Source organism: Haliotis cracherodii, unplaced genomic scaffold, assembly GCF_022045235.1.
Source record: "Haliotis cracherodii isolate W230 unplaced genomic scaffold, xgHalCrac1.p SCAF_7, whole genome shotgun sequence".
Classification (NCBI taxonomy): domain Eukaryota; kingdom Metazoa; phylum Mollusca; class Gastropoda; order Lepetellida; family Haliotidae; genus Haliotis; species Haliotis cracherodii.
The window spans coordinates 38,235,001-38,247,661 of record NW_027266330.1 but is presented as its reverse complement, the minus strand read 5'-3'; the positions used below and the strand labels follow the sequence as shown (position 1 = coordinate 38,247,661).

The 12,661-nt window shown below is 38.6% G+C and overlaps 2 protein-coding genes across 5 annotated transcripts; both read left to right on the top strand.

Moving 5' to 3' along the window:
* The first annotated feature begins 4,422 nt into the window (after positions 1–4,422).
* LOC139447479 (tumor necrosis factor-like) lies at positions 4,423–7,623 on the top strand. Of its 3 annotated transcripts, none has more exons than XM_071228872.1 (5): positions 4,423–4,535; positions 5,234–5,409; positions 5,593–5,644; positions 5,841–5,930; positions 6,223–7,623. In XM_071228872.1, exons 2-5 carry the CDS (start codon positions 5,269–5,271, stop codon positions 6,645–6,647), a joined length of 708 nt encoding a protein of 235 aa, XP_071084973.1. In that variant the 5' UTR covers positions 4,423–4,535; positions 5,234–5,268; the 3' UTR covers positions 6,648–7,623. The 3 variants fall into 3 exon arrangements, with proteins under 3 accessions (XP_071084973.1, XP_071084975.1, XP_071084974.1); XM_071228873.1 differs by having other exon boundaries at positions 4,519–4,535; positions 5,100–5,409; XM_071228874.1 differs by lacking the exon at positions 5,841–5,930.
* A 1,091-nt stretch (positions 7,624–8,714) lies between these two features.
* On the top strand, positions 8,715–11,890 carry LOC139448385 (lymphotoxin-alpha-like). 2 transcript variants are annotated; one of them, XM_071229929.1, is made up of 5 exons: positions 8,715–8,794; positions 10,020–10,194; positions 10,528–10,582; positions 11,041–11,133; positions 11,457–11,890. In XM_071229929.1, the coding sequence occupies exons 2-5, from the start codon at positions 10,036–10,038 to the stop codon at positions 11,888–11,890; spliced, it is 741 nt and encodes a 246-aa protein (XP_071086030.1). In that variant the 5' UTR covers positions 8,715–8,794; positions 10,020–10,035. The 2 variants fall into 2 exon arrangements, with proteins under 2 accessions (XP_071086030.1, XP_071086029.1); XM_071229928.1 differs by lacking the exon at positions 8,715–8,794 and adding an exon at positions 9,446–9,466.
* Positions 11,891–12,661: the final 771 nt, after the last annotated feature.

The following is a 12,661-nucleotide window of genomic DNA, read 5'->3' as shown; positions in this document are numbered from 1 at the left end:
TGATTCACATGATTGTGTCAGTGTACTGTGGCCCTGATTCACCTGATTGTGTCAGTGTACTATGGCCCTGATTCACCCGATTGTGTCAGTGAACTGTGGCCCTGATTCACCTGATTGTGTCAGTGTACTGTGGCCCTGATTCACCTGATTGTGTCAGTGTACTGTGGTCCTGATTCACCTGATTGTGTCAGTGTACTGTAGCCCTGATTCACCTGGTTGTGTCAGTGTACTGTAGCCCTGATTCACCCGATTGTGTCAGTGAACTGTGGCCCTGATTCACCTGATTGTGTCAGTGTACTGTGGCCCTGATTCACCTGATTGTGTCAGTGAACTGTGTCCCCTGATTCACCTGATTGTGTCAGTGTACTATGGCCCTGATTCACCTGATTGTGTCAGTGTACTGTGGCCCTGATTCACCTGATTGTGTCAGTGTACTGTGGCCCTGATTCACATGCGGGGAACATCAGAAATGAGCCTTTGACATTGCACCTGTGTTGATAAAAGGACGCAGTCTTTCTGTATGAAGAACGCAAACCTTAACGTCAGAGATACCCACAGTCAAACCAACCCCCTCCCCCTTTCCCCACATGAAGATTTCATAGTCTTTGTTCAGCACAAAGGAAACATATTCCTTGTTCTTCCCTAGATTATCTGCTCCTACCATTTTGTAGAAGTTAATGGCTGATGTATTCAAGCGGTCACACACCACTGCATCTGTGCACTGTACTTGTCCATGGCGACCTGCAAGGTGCACACGGTATAGGGAAACATGACAAGGACTGAGTTTCTTGTTCGACTTTGTAATATTTTGATAAAGAATCAAGAACGTCACATGCCCACGTGTATTTCCCAGGGCCCCTCTCTGAGATCATTTATAGGCTGCAATGTTAACACAAGTAATTAGTGAAAAATATTATTATCTATATAAGCTGTTCTCGACTCCTCTTACCTTATGCCATTTACTTAAATATAGGGTAGCCAGTAGCCAGTAGCCTACAGGTTCGCTCTTTACACTCAACCTGATATATGTGACGTGATATAGATGTTGTCCATTACTGCAGTTATATATATTCACGAGGGGTTGACGTAAAAGATCGTCACACGTTCCTTCAAAATTAACAATTTAACAACAACCAATAGGAACTTTATTTAAAATTGCAGTTCTAAATTTGAAAATGAGAGTGATTTGGGCTTGTGGGGAGAAACATCACACATACAGCTACACATACAACATTGTTAGATGTAAGTATGGAATCTCCCGTAGTCTCCACACACTACCAAAACATTAACCCTATCATCCATTAGTAATAACCTTTTTTTTACTTTGACAACAATTACATTCCCTATTATTTTAATAGGGCCAGCTCAGCGTCCCATGTGTGCTTCTAACGTATAGTTACCACACCCACACCTAATGAGGATCACTCGAAGGGGTCTATTTTATATCTTTAAAAACATATATCGCAGGTTAAATTATAGTCTTTAACATCTGTCATAGGAAAAGTGAGTCATTTCCAACTCCCTGTCCAATCCATGCCACACCAAATCCTAAAATATTCATCAACGGTTTTTCACGTGTGGGCCATGTCTCCCTTTCATTATTATCAAGCTGGTATTATTAACATTCATAACATGTTTCGGGATACCTGGTGATGGCCATATGTAACAACTTTAACGAAGACTTTACTACATTGCACATGTGGTCAGCGAAGGCTGGCAACTACTAAGTTCTCCACTGACAGCTTCGTAGAGCTGGTGTTTACTCCTGAGAATATTCTGTAACAACAGAAGCAGGTTAGGCTCAATTCAGCTGTTATTCCAAATCTGACTAAGATATTCAATGTCTTTTCTCATGGTTTGCATGCTTCTTTGACAGCTTTGGGGCACATATTAAAACCAGGTTCTTGTGAGCAGATACTATTTCCAAACTGTTACCAGAAAACCACCAGTTTTTCAGTTTGCTTGATAACATCACTACTGTAGACCTTAGATTTGGAAATTGAACCTTCATGCCATAATGTTTTGCCTCTGCTTGAACTTGATCTTGGAGTCTCACCATTCTCTCTTAGCATTCTCTCTTAGCATTAAGATATTGATTGTATGTCACAATGACCATCATCCCTGTGTAACACTGGTCTCTTGTATTGGCATTGAAACACAAAGGTCAGTCAAGAATTATATTTAATGTTAATAAACACAAACGATACTTGAACTTGATTATATAGAGGTAAAACCGTTTTCGAAGAGCCCATTCCCTTTCCATAAGCGGACCGCCTCCGTGGTCTAATGGTAGAGCGTCCGACCGGAGAGCGGAAGGTCCGGGGATCGATCCCCAGCCGCGTCATACCAAAAGACGTTAAAAGATGGTACTTGTTGTTACCCTGTCTGGCGCTCGGCATTAAGGGGCTAAAACAAAGACTGGTCGGCTCGGAGTCAGTATACTGTGTCTGAGTGAGGTATCCATGTTAAACTGCGGCATGGTATCTCAATGTGGTAGCACTATAAATCGGCATCAATCCGGACTAGTACAAGCAGCCACACACACACACAGCACATGCACGTCGCTATTTAAGTGCAATAATCTTGGATGCGAGGTTAAACCCCATTTCACCTCACCTCACCTCACCTTCCATAAACAAAACTACCCAATTGCTCCCGCACTGACTCTTCACCGCCACACACCACAGCTCTAGTCATATATCTCTCCAGCATTTATCATACCTCCTAAAACCTACTTTACAAATACTGACCTCGACATCATAAACGGACGAGTTATAATAATTGGATTAAGAAAAAGAATGTAGCTTCCAAACACTGATAAATATCTAAATACATATTGCTTCTGGTTATTTAACAGTCAAACACTGTTGGGCATTCAACATCACATATAACCCCAGATTTGTTCGACTCTGAACAAAACAAGAACACGTCAGTGGCGGTGAATAGGGCGACCGTCAGAGACAGACACAGTAAGGATTTAACCTCATTTTTGGATATTACGATACGATATAATCACGCGGTCATGTTGACCCAAAAGCTGTAGTAGAATGTCCTACTTCTCTAATCGGACACACAGGAAGACTTGGCACGCTTTGCAATCACCTCAGCCTTAGCGGCTCTGAATTCACGCGTTGTTATTGTGCGAGCCTCTCACCTGCAGGTTATGCGAGAGCGAGGCAAACTTGCCCCTGTATAGTGCAGTGTATCTTGTGCAGTGTATATCTAGCGTGTCAGACGGGCTTTGAGACGAGAGGTTTCTCAACATGCGATAGACGTACTAGTCTTATGCTCTAGCATAACTGCCTGTACTTAAAGCTATTACTAATGCAAGTTTCCTCATATTTTAACACAGCTATTAAAGAGAGGTACCCATACTGATATCAACCCCTGACTTAGTAAATGAATTAATGTATCATCTTGGTTGATACTTGTTGATGAATCCATTTAATAGTGTGACTGAGTGATGTTTGATGCTGCTTTAGCATTAGAGAAACACCACGTTGAGTCAACCTGACAGGGAAGAAAACATGAAATGAGGCACATCCTAGACACTCCCACTTGGGGAAAGTTTCAAATGTGTAGTATGGAGCTGAAATGGGTTTGCGTAATAGGAAGAATATGAAATCATTGGGTTCTGTCACGCCTGTGGCATACAACTCTGCTCAGCAACAGACATAGACGAGCTGGCGACCAGTTCCCCCATCAACATTTATAGGATTATCATTCAGAAGCTGGTCGCTCAGCTGGATATGGTTATGTTCTATCGAAAACAATATATTATTACAACATGGCTACTAAGGCAGACATTTTATTAAAAATAATAAAGGGGTTTCATTATTTCATCTACATGACATATTATTATCTTACAATATTGCGCTGGTAACTGTTTGATGGGTGTGCTAATGGAATATGAAGAACCATGGTTGGTGCTTAACGGTCCAAGTTTAAATTAGAAAGAGAACAAATAGACTATCGTAATCCGAATAGTAGCAGTCAGAGATCGCAGTAAATGAGAGATAGACAGAAACAAATGCATCTTCTTTTTTACGAACTTTCAAGGATTTGAAACCTTACAGAATTGTGGAATGTATTGATGCGACTCTTGGATAGATTATAGGATTATAATCGTCATTCGTTTCACAGTCGTGACACATGTTCACTAAATGAATAAATATATCCGGGTCACAATCTGTTAGATGTTCCCAGGTATAGTTAAAGCGCACCCTGATATTCCCGGGGAAGTCCTGGCTGACATTTGACACGACCGTATTATAATGACTATGTATGTCTCAGTTACATAAACAACGATAACAGAGATGCATCAGTTGATAAGATAATAATTATCATTCGTTTTAGAATCGTGATTTATGTTCATTTAAAGATACATACTGCCGGGTCACAATATAAAATGACACAATCGAGACAGCTGGATATGAAGGGGAAGTCCCTCTCCTATATCACCAAGTGTTTGCTAGTGTTGACTATCCGGGCAACAACACTTCTCGGCAGTGAGCAGTGAGCAGTGAGCAGTACATGTAAGGTTTTTCTTTGTTAATATTGACAACATGCGTTGATTTAGAGTGTCTTATCGATTGGATTTAATTTTGTTAACAGACCATTATATATATATATTTTGTTCTTTCTGTTTATTACGTACACATCAATAACACTATGGGCGCATATATATATATATATATATATATATACATACATACTTACAGTAATAGAGAGAGGTTGTGTGTAGTGTGAGGTTTACGTGAGGTTTGTAATGTGCGTTTGGTCACATGACCGCGAAATCGACGTTCATAAGCTTATGACCGACACATTTTGACGTTCATACGTTATTTTCACGAGCCTATATTTATGTTATGACGTAAACTCTGACGGAATACTACGGAGTGCACTTCTCACTGACAATTACATTAAAATCTATAGGAATAGAATTTCGGTCGCGCCATTAATGTGTGAATATCTTTATATGTATGTGCTATTGTACACCAGTAAATCACACCTATGAAGTGTATGTGCGCGCGTGTGTGTATATGATTAAACGTTACCACACGTCATATATTAAAAAAATGTTATCATTGCACCCTCAGATTTGTCCACATGCCTGTATTAATCAGGTCAAGGAGGATACAAGCTGGAACTGTCTACTAGGTCCGCCATTCCGCAACATTTCCGACAAATCAGGAGTCGATTAGGTTTCTAATTGGCTTGTTGTTTGTTTCAGACAGGAGCATGTGATGCTATAGTCTAGCATTCATTATGAACAAACGTATGAAAGTTGGATTTGCTTCCATATTTATTTTGAACATGGCTGTAGTAATTGCAGTTATTTGTCAAATGGTGTCACGACAAACCGAAAAGCAATCACAAGGTCAGCTTACAAAGGAACAAATCGACAATGTAAGTACATGTATGTATGTTTCACTCATAACATTTCATGAATATTGTACTATTGGAGAGGAGGAAAATGATAAATAGAAGGAATGAATAAACAGTAACGTACATGTACATGTGTCTGGACTGTTGGTCTATTGTTATTTATTCTGCACATCACACTGTTATCCATTCTGTCATGTGTTGCAGATATACATGGAACACGTGACAACCATGGCTATCCCCAGTCTTACACGGACAAGTGCGTTGAATACACCAAAATGAAAAACGAGAAACACGTTCACCAGAATGTTAAACGTTCTGTTGCAATGATAACTGTTTTCATTATAGAGAATGCTGTACAGGTTGTACATGTGGGAATGATATTAATGTGAAGATAACATATTTTAATGACACGCTCCCTGTTTGTGAAAAAAATTCTCTTGAATTTGTTACAGATGCAGAAAGACCGACCATATCAGCAGAATTTCTCAATTTATTAAAGCCTATAGCCTACTTTCCGGGACTAGACTTTAGTCATACTGATGGTAAACTAACTTCATATTTTGAATTAAAGATTGAATATTACAAAAACGGTGTAGATAGAGTGTAAATAGAAGATATATATATATATATATTAATTATACAGTATACAGCAAACAAGGAGAAATTCAGTCGGATCAGGTATCACTTTAAGATTGACACTGTCAGATATATTTGGAACGTTTCTCTATAATTACTTTCTTTACCAGATTACTCCATGGCCAGAACCATTGGATAGTCAGGTTTGTACAAATCTATTATTCATATTTTCTGCTCATTTTGATATTGATTCTTTAGATGGCACCCTAACAGACACACCATTAAGAAACTGGGTACCTTTTGTCGGACCTGGGAGACAACTTTTGTACAACGGGATGAAGTATAAGAATGGCAGCATCACAGTGCCCGCCACTGGAGTGTATGTCTTATACAGTCACATCAAGTTTTACACAGAAAGAAATAATCATGACGATGCTGAGTCTGATTTTCATCATAATATAACACGGTACAGTGCACTGATGCAAGAGGCAGAAACAGTATTGAGGAATGTCATCAGCGAGAACAAAAACAGCATCATTGATGGAGCAAGTCTGGAGTACTCCAGTGATGTTCATGGATTGTTGCAGCTGGACGCTGGTGATCAGCTGATGGTGAAAGTATCAGGGATGAATCCACTGAGACATGACAGGGACTGGCATTATTTTGGAGTATACCTGTTGTGATGGTTCCCTACTGGCAATTTTACAGTTGTCGAGGCTAAGGAGGTTTAATGAACATGTGCATGTGATGTATACATTATAAATGGATTCTGGGAATACACGAAAATGGCACATTGTTAACAATTTGAAACCATCAAGCTTTGTGTCGCAATTAATACCCTGACACAAACACAAATGTGAATAATTGTGTGTGAGTAGTTTGTAAAAAGGCAAGAACAATTACACTTTGGAAGCTAATAATGCATTCCGAGGCAAATGATACCTTTAATGTCTGTCTACCAGCAAATGTCCTACATATAATTGAGTTCGGCGTGTGTGCATACACGAATGTATGTCAAACTGGCTATAAGCCGACTCTTTATTCATACTTCGTCGTTAGATGTCCCTCCTTGCTTCGTGTCAAGCACATTAAATTTTATATCATTTATATATCTTCTACAATATAATACATGTATTGTTAGACAGAATATTTCAAATAAATTATTATTTGTGTGTATGATTTAGCTTTTAAATATGTCAGCATTTGAAACGAATGTGAAACTTCGGTTTATGAGATTCGACAAGTTTGACCATCAGTATGTTATGTAATGTAATGTATTTCACAGTTTCTCTACTGTCATCTTAATCAATTAAACATACTTGGTTGATAAAACCTATTACCACTTCACTAGTCATTAAGATGCGTTGCACATATCGTTAAATAATTTCCAGTGAACTTTAAGCAACAATTTCAATGTGTTATGCTATACATACATGTGTGTGTGTAAGAAGTAGATTATATCTAATTCATATATATATTTAGCATGATTGAAAAATAATTTTATCGCCCAAACTCGCCAGATAGTTCGTGAGACATAGTTAGGAGATTTTGATTTTAAACGTGTCTTGTCTTTGGTATGGACATTGTCTTGGATTAACAGCCGTTTCAATTGTTGACGACAATCTTAAACTTTCTTCAAATAAAACATATCTGTAACAAGGACCAGTGTGTTTTTTTATATCTGTTCAACCCTGATCTAGTGTATTACACGGTCGGGTCCGCAACGTTGGATATCTGTTTATAACGTACCCCGTTACATGGACAACAATGATACTTTTAAAATTGCCGTTTAGGTATTAAGTAATCGTATGTTGCAGTATTTCAATATATCACATAATTTAGCGTGACACAATGCAACAAACATAGTAATTCGGTGTTCGTATGCCAGTCGTTAAAGGTCGGATGATAACGAATAGAGCATACAAGTTTATAGCTGACGTCAACGCGCTATAGAGTACACTTTCCTGACATAACTATAGACAACTTTAGATACACGTGATCTCATCTTGCAAGAATGGAGTAATTATTGAGGAAGTACAGAATAACCTAACATGTTCTCCCATCCTGACTCAGTGCCATTTCCCAAACAAAATGAAAACAGATCTCATTTACATTGTTTGATAGTTGTATCGGATGTATGTAAAACTTCTTAGTTATTAATTTGTACCTGGATTCTGGATGTAAACTAAAGAAACGGAGACACAGTAAAGCAGTGTGTTTCAGATAGAAAGTATTTGTGTTAACGCTGGGCCAGACTTTAGACTACAAAAGCAAATGTGTACTAACAAGGCGTGACTCCGTGTTTGAGTGGTGATAAGGTGACTGCTGTCGCAGTGTGTTTTCATAAAATAACCTTCACATACCCTTGAGTAAATTGATCTTCTCCATTATATTATAAAATTTAATGACGTTTTTTCAATACATGAATTAAATTCACAGGTGTATGCATATGGAATATGTTACCAGTGCATGACCAGAAATATTTTTTTTCCGCTTACTTGTGTTGCAAGCGAAGGTAAAAGAGCTCATCAATACAGGTTTTCAACACTGTTATGCTTTCCCTACATTTCTTTACAAAGGATATCGATTTCACATGACTGTATATCAATGCGCATGCATAGCGTAGTCCTATAAATACCGAGTAAATTCTATAGACAGCATATATGTCACCATTCCTCGAAAGTGAGACACTGTTAGTGACATCCATATAAGGCAATACTTGTACTCCTGGTGAACATTCAGTCAACAGGTGTGTTATTGGTGGAGGACGTTGCCAGGGGACGCTTCCTGGTCACACATGCTGTGAGAGAAGGTGGAATATCTCGAGTACGTAAGTATATAAGACGGCTACTCTTAATGAGTATTTATTAAAAAAGTCAGCAATATATATGAAACTATACAGAAACCGGGTCACATTATTCAACCGTTGTCACGATGACCTAACAAATGAAACTATTGCGTTTTATTTAGATACTTTCGGTCAGTGATATACAATTTACAAAATAGCCCCGTATCTACATGTATCTACAAACCCCTCTCGTCGTTTTGATTGTTTGCACCCTTACAATGCACCGCGTTCACGTCAAGTTGATTGTGACGTCACACCTGGTCAATACACCTTTGTTTTTCTGTAATTGTCCGCTATTATAGAAAATGCCCTACTTTCTTTGGAGAGTTATCTGGCTTACTCGGAAACACCTAGCGCTTGTATTCCCGGGGAAGCCCCTGGCCTACCCCTTGTCCAAACCACTATCACAATCACTGGATGCATTTTTCTTTAAAAAACAACAACAACAAAGGCATCAAATACACAAAATGATGAGGAACGTGAACATACACGTTGTAATACACTCTGGATTGATAGTAATAATATTTCTAACATACCGCAGCATGGTCATGCACGGGAACTATGTTTTGTATTGATTCAATGTATTACTTCGCGAGGCAAGCCTATATATTGCTATCAAAACAAATTCGTCACGGTAGTGAGCGGACGTGAAAGGTACATGTAAGGTTAAAATTCTTAATATTAGGAACAGGAGTTGATTAAGTTTGTCTTACGAAGTATGTTTAATAAGATTCACTTTGCTATCTGTACATGTACACAAGTTTGTGTCCAATTGTTGTTTTAATGTACCTAATAACTAATATGTGTGTGTGAGGGTGTGGGTGCGTGCGTCTGTATGTATGTCTGTGAGTATGTAATGTATGCATGCAGCAGTGTGTGTCTGTGTGTGATGTATGTATGATATGTATAGGGTAAACGTTTGTACACGTGCCATATCTGTAAAAACTGTTGTAATGTGTTTGGTATCATTATACGTGTCTGATCAGACTGTCTGTCATGGCAGATATGACAGATATGTTAAAACTGTTGTAGTGTGTTTGGTGTCAAGGAAGGCACTTTTATACATCATATCGCGCTCAAGGTAGTCCGCGTACCTGCATTAACAGAGAATATAATTACAAGTGTCTGATAATTCCTTCGCTTCCCAAAAGTTCGGAATCGGAAATTGATTTGGGCGATATTTAATTGTAGTTTGTTTATGCTTCAGACTGATCGACTACAGTATGGAGACGCTTTTGAAAATTGGTGTTGCTTCCATATTCATTTTGAACATAGCTGCAGGAATTGCAGTTATTTGTCAAATGGTGTCACGACTGGCTGATCAGCAACCACATATTCAGCTTTCCTCCTCCTCTCAGAATATGAAGGAAGACATTGACAAGGTCCGTTCAAACTTTTAGATATGTTTTAATTCATAACATTTAATTGCAGTAGTACCAATGTACAACTTTTATTCTTGGAAATGATGATAATGATATAACTGAATAGACGGGAGGAGGCGCCGATATTTTCTGTAATATGGTTAACCTGGTATATCACATTTTCTTTCAGGTTAAGAAGTGTAAATCATATTTTTAAAACAATGAAGTTGTATATCGGGATATTGATAGTATAATGCATGAAAGAAGAATATAACTTGATCTAAACAACATTCAAATGAGACACACCTCGAAAATGCAAAACGTCAAAACTTACTAGTATCTCTATTATTGTAGGCATACACGGAATGCCAACGAAAATTGCCAGACAGGAACACGAAGAAAAATAATGGTAAGTTAAATATAGTTTAACACCTAGCACGTCATATTTGTACACATTCTTTCTATTCCTAGACATGTTGATGTCCAAATTAGTTATGCACAATTGCAGTTTTCAATAAAAATTGTATTCATTGCACATGTTCCTTATGCATTAGTGCGATTTTACTTTGGTTGGTTTGGTGTTAAACGCCGGTCTCAGCAATATTCCAGCTATATGAAGGCGGTCTGTAAATAATCGAGTCTGGACCAGACAATCCAGTGACTGATATCATGAACATCGATCTACGCGATTGGGATCAATGACATGCATCAACAAAGTTATAATTAGCAAGCCTGACCACCCGATCCCGTTAGTCGCCTCTCACGACAAGCATAGTCGCCTTTTAAGGCAATCAATGGTTACTGAAGATTTATTCCATCCCGGATCTTCACGGGTCGATTTTTCTATGGAGTTTTAATTTGTTACAGATGTAGGGAGAGAGCACATAGCCTCGCATCTTTACAGCCAACTGAAACCTGTTGCATTCTACTCGGGGCTGAACATCACTGACCTTGGCAAAGGTAAGGACCTGTCATCATATGATGTTGCACCACATGGAAATACAACGACAGCCACGTACTACGTTATAAACACCATATGGTCATATGTAATACTTTCCTGTGAATTCGTTCTCACTGCTGACATCACACATTGGTCGAAAAAAAATTGATCTCAGAAATAAATTAACCAGGTTCCCAAATATGACAATATCATATCGGCTATAGGTATCGTGCTAAACACGAAACGTGGTTTATAGATTTACATCGACATCTTATTTACGTTTTACATATTCAAATGCATTCACAAAAATTAGGAATGTGCAAAATTAAAATTAATTCTTCAGAGCATCCCTATAAACTCACTCCTGCAAGAGGATGGGCCGCACAAACTATGGTCGGGCCAGAGAGACAAGTCTTGTACAACGGAATGCAGTATGAGAACGGGAGCATCATAGTCCCTGCAGCCGGTGTTTATGTCGTGTACAGCCATGTTACATTTAACACTGAAGCATATCGTCACGATGACAAAGAGACTGACTTCTATCACCTCATAGTCCACTATAATGCAGAGACACAAGAGGAGAATATCGCACTTAAGAACGTAGTTAACGAGAATAGCTATGGGATGAGATTTATTGACGGGGATGGCTTGTTATCTAGTGACATCCATGGAATACTGGAGCTCAATGCTGGGGATCAACTTCGTGTTGACTTATCAGGAGTATCGAAATTAAGCTCAGTTACGGATTGGTTTTACTTTGGCGTTTACATGATCTGAAGTACCTTCTGGCGATCTAGTCGGTCGTTGAGATATGAAGGGACCAAGACGCTCAGAGAGCTGAATATATGTATCAACGGTGTTCAACATTGATGTGTAAAACAGATTGAAAAATAGATACAGATATTTTTATTTGATGTATATGGAGGGTGATGATAGTGTTCGCATTAAAACTTTGTCAGTCACTGTCCATTATACTTTGTTTTGTAACATCCATGTACAAACTTTAATATCGAATATATTCGTATTCGTATGATCCTTATCAACACGTGACAGCGATTTCCAGAATAAACAATTACATTCAAACCTTATGTTTGATATTTGGTTATACAATTATGAGTTGAATGATCTAGGCGTTATGTTGAACACATCAATCTCTGCTCTGTTACGAACATAATCGAGTGTCTTCCCTCAGTCAAAGAAATGTTTTAATAGTCTCTTGAGGAAGACCAGTCGCACTACAAGCACATACATTACAGCTACCCTCACATATTAGGTAGTTGGGACTGCATGTGTGATAAGCGAACACATATCAAGTCAAAGTTAGATAGTTTTACTACTTGTAGTGACTTATTTGGAATTGCCCAAGGCTCCGAAACTCACTGGAGTGAGTGAGTGGTGCTAATCATATCCCATCAAAATCACGATGGAGGACAAAAGAAAAGGGCTTTACACCATAAGGGGAATCGAACGCAGTTGTTCAGCGTGACGATCGATCGTTTAAGGTAATATGCCTCCCATAGCTCTGCACAGACTACACACCATGTGTCC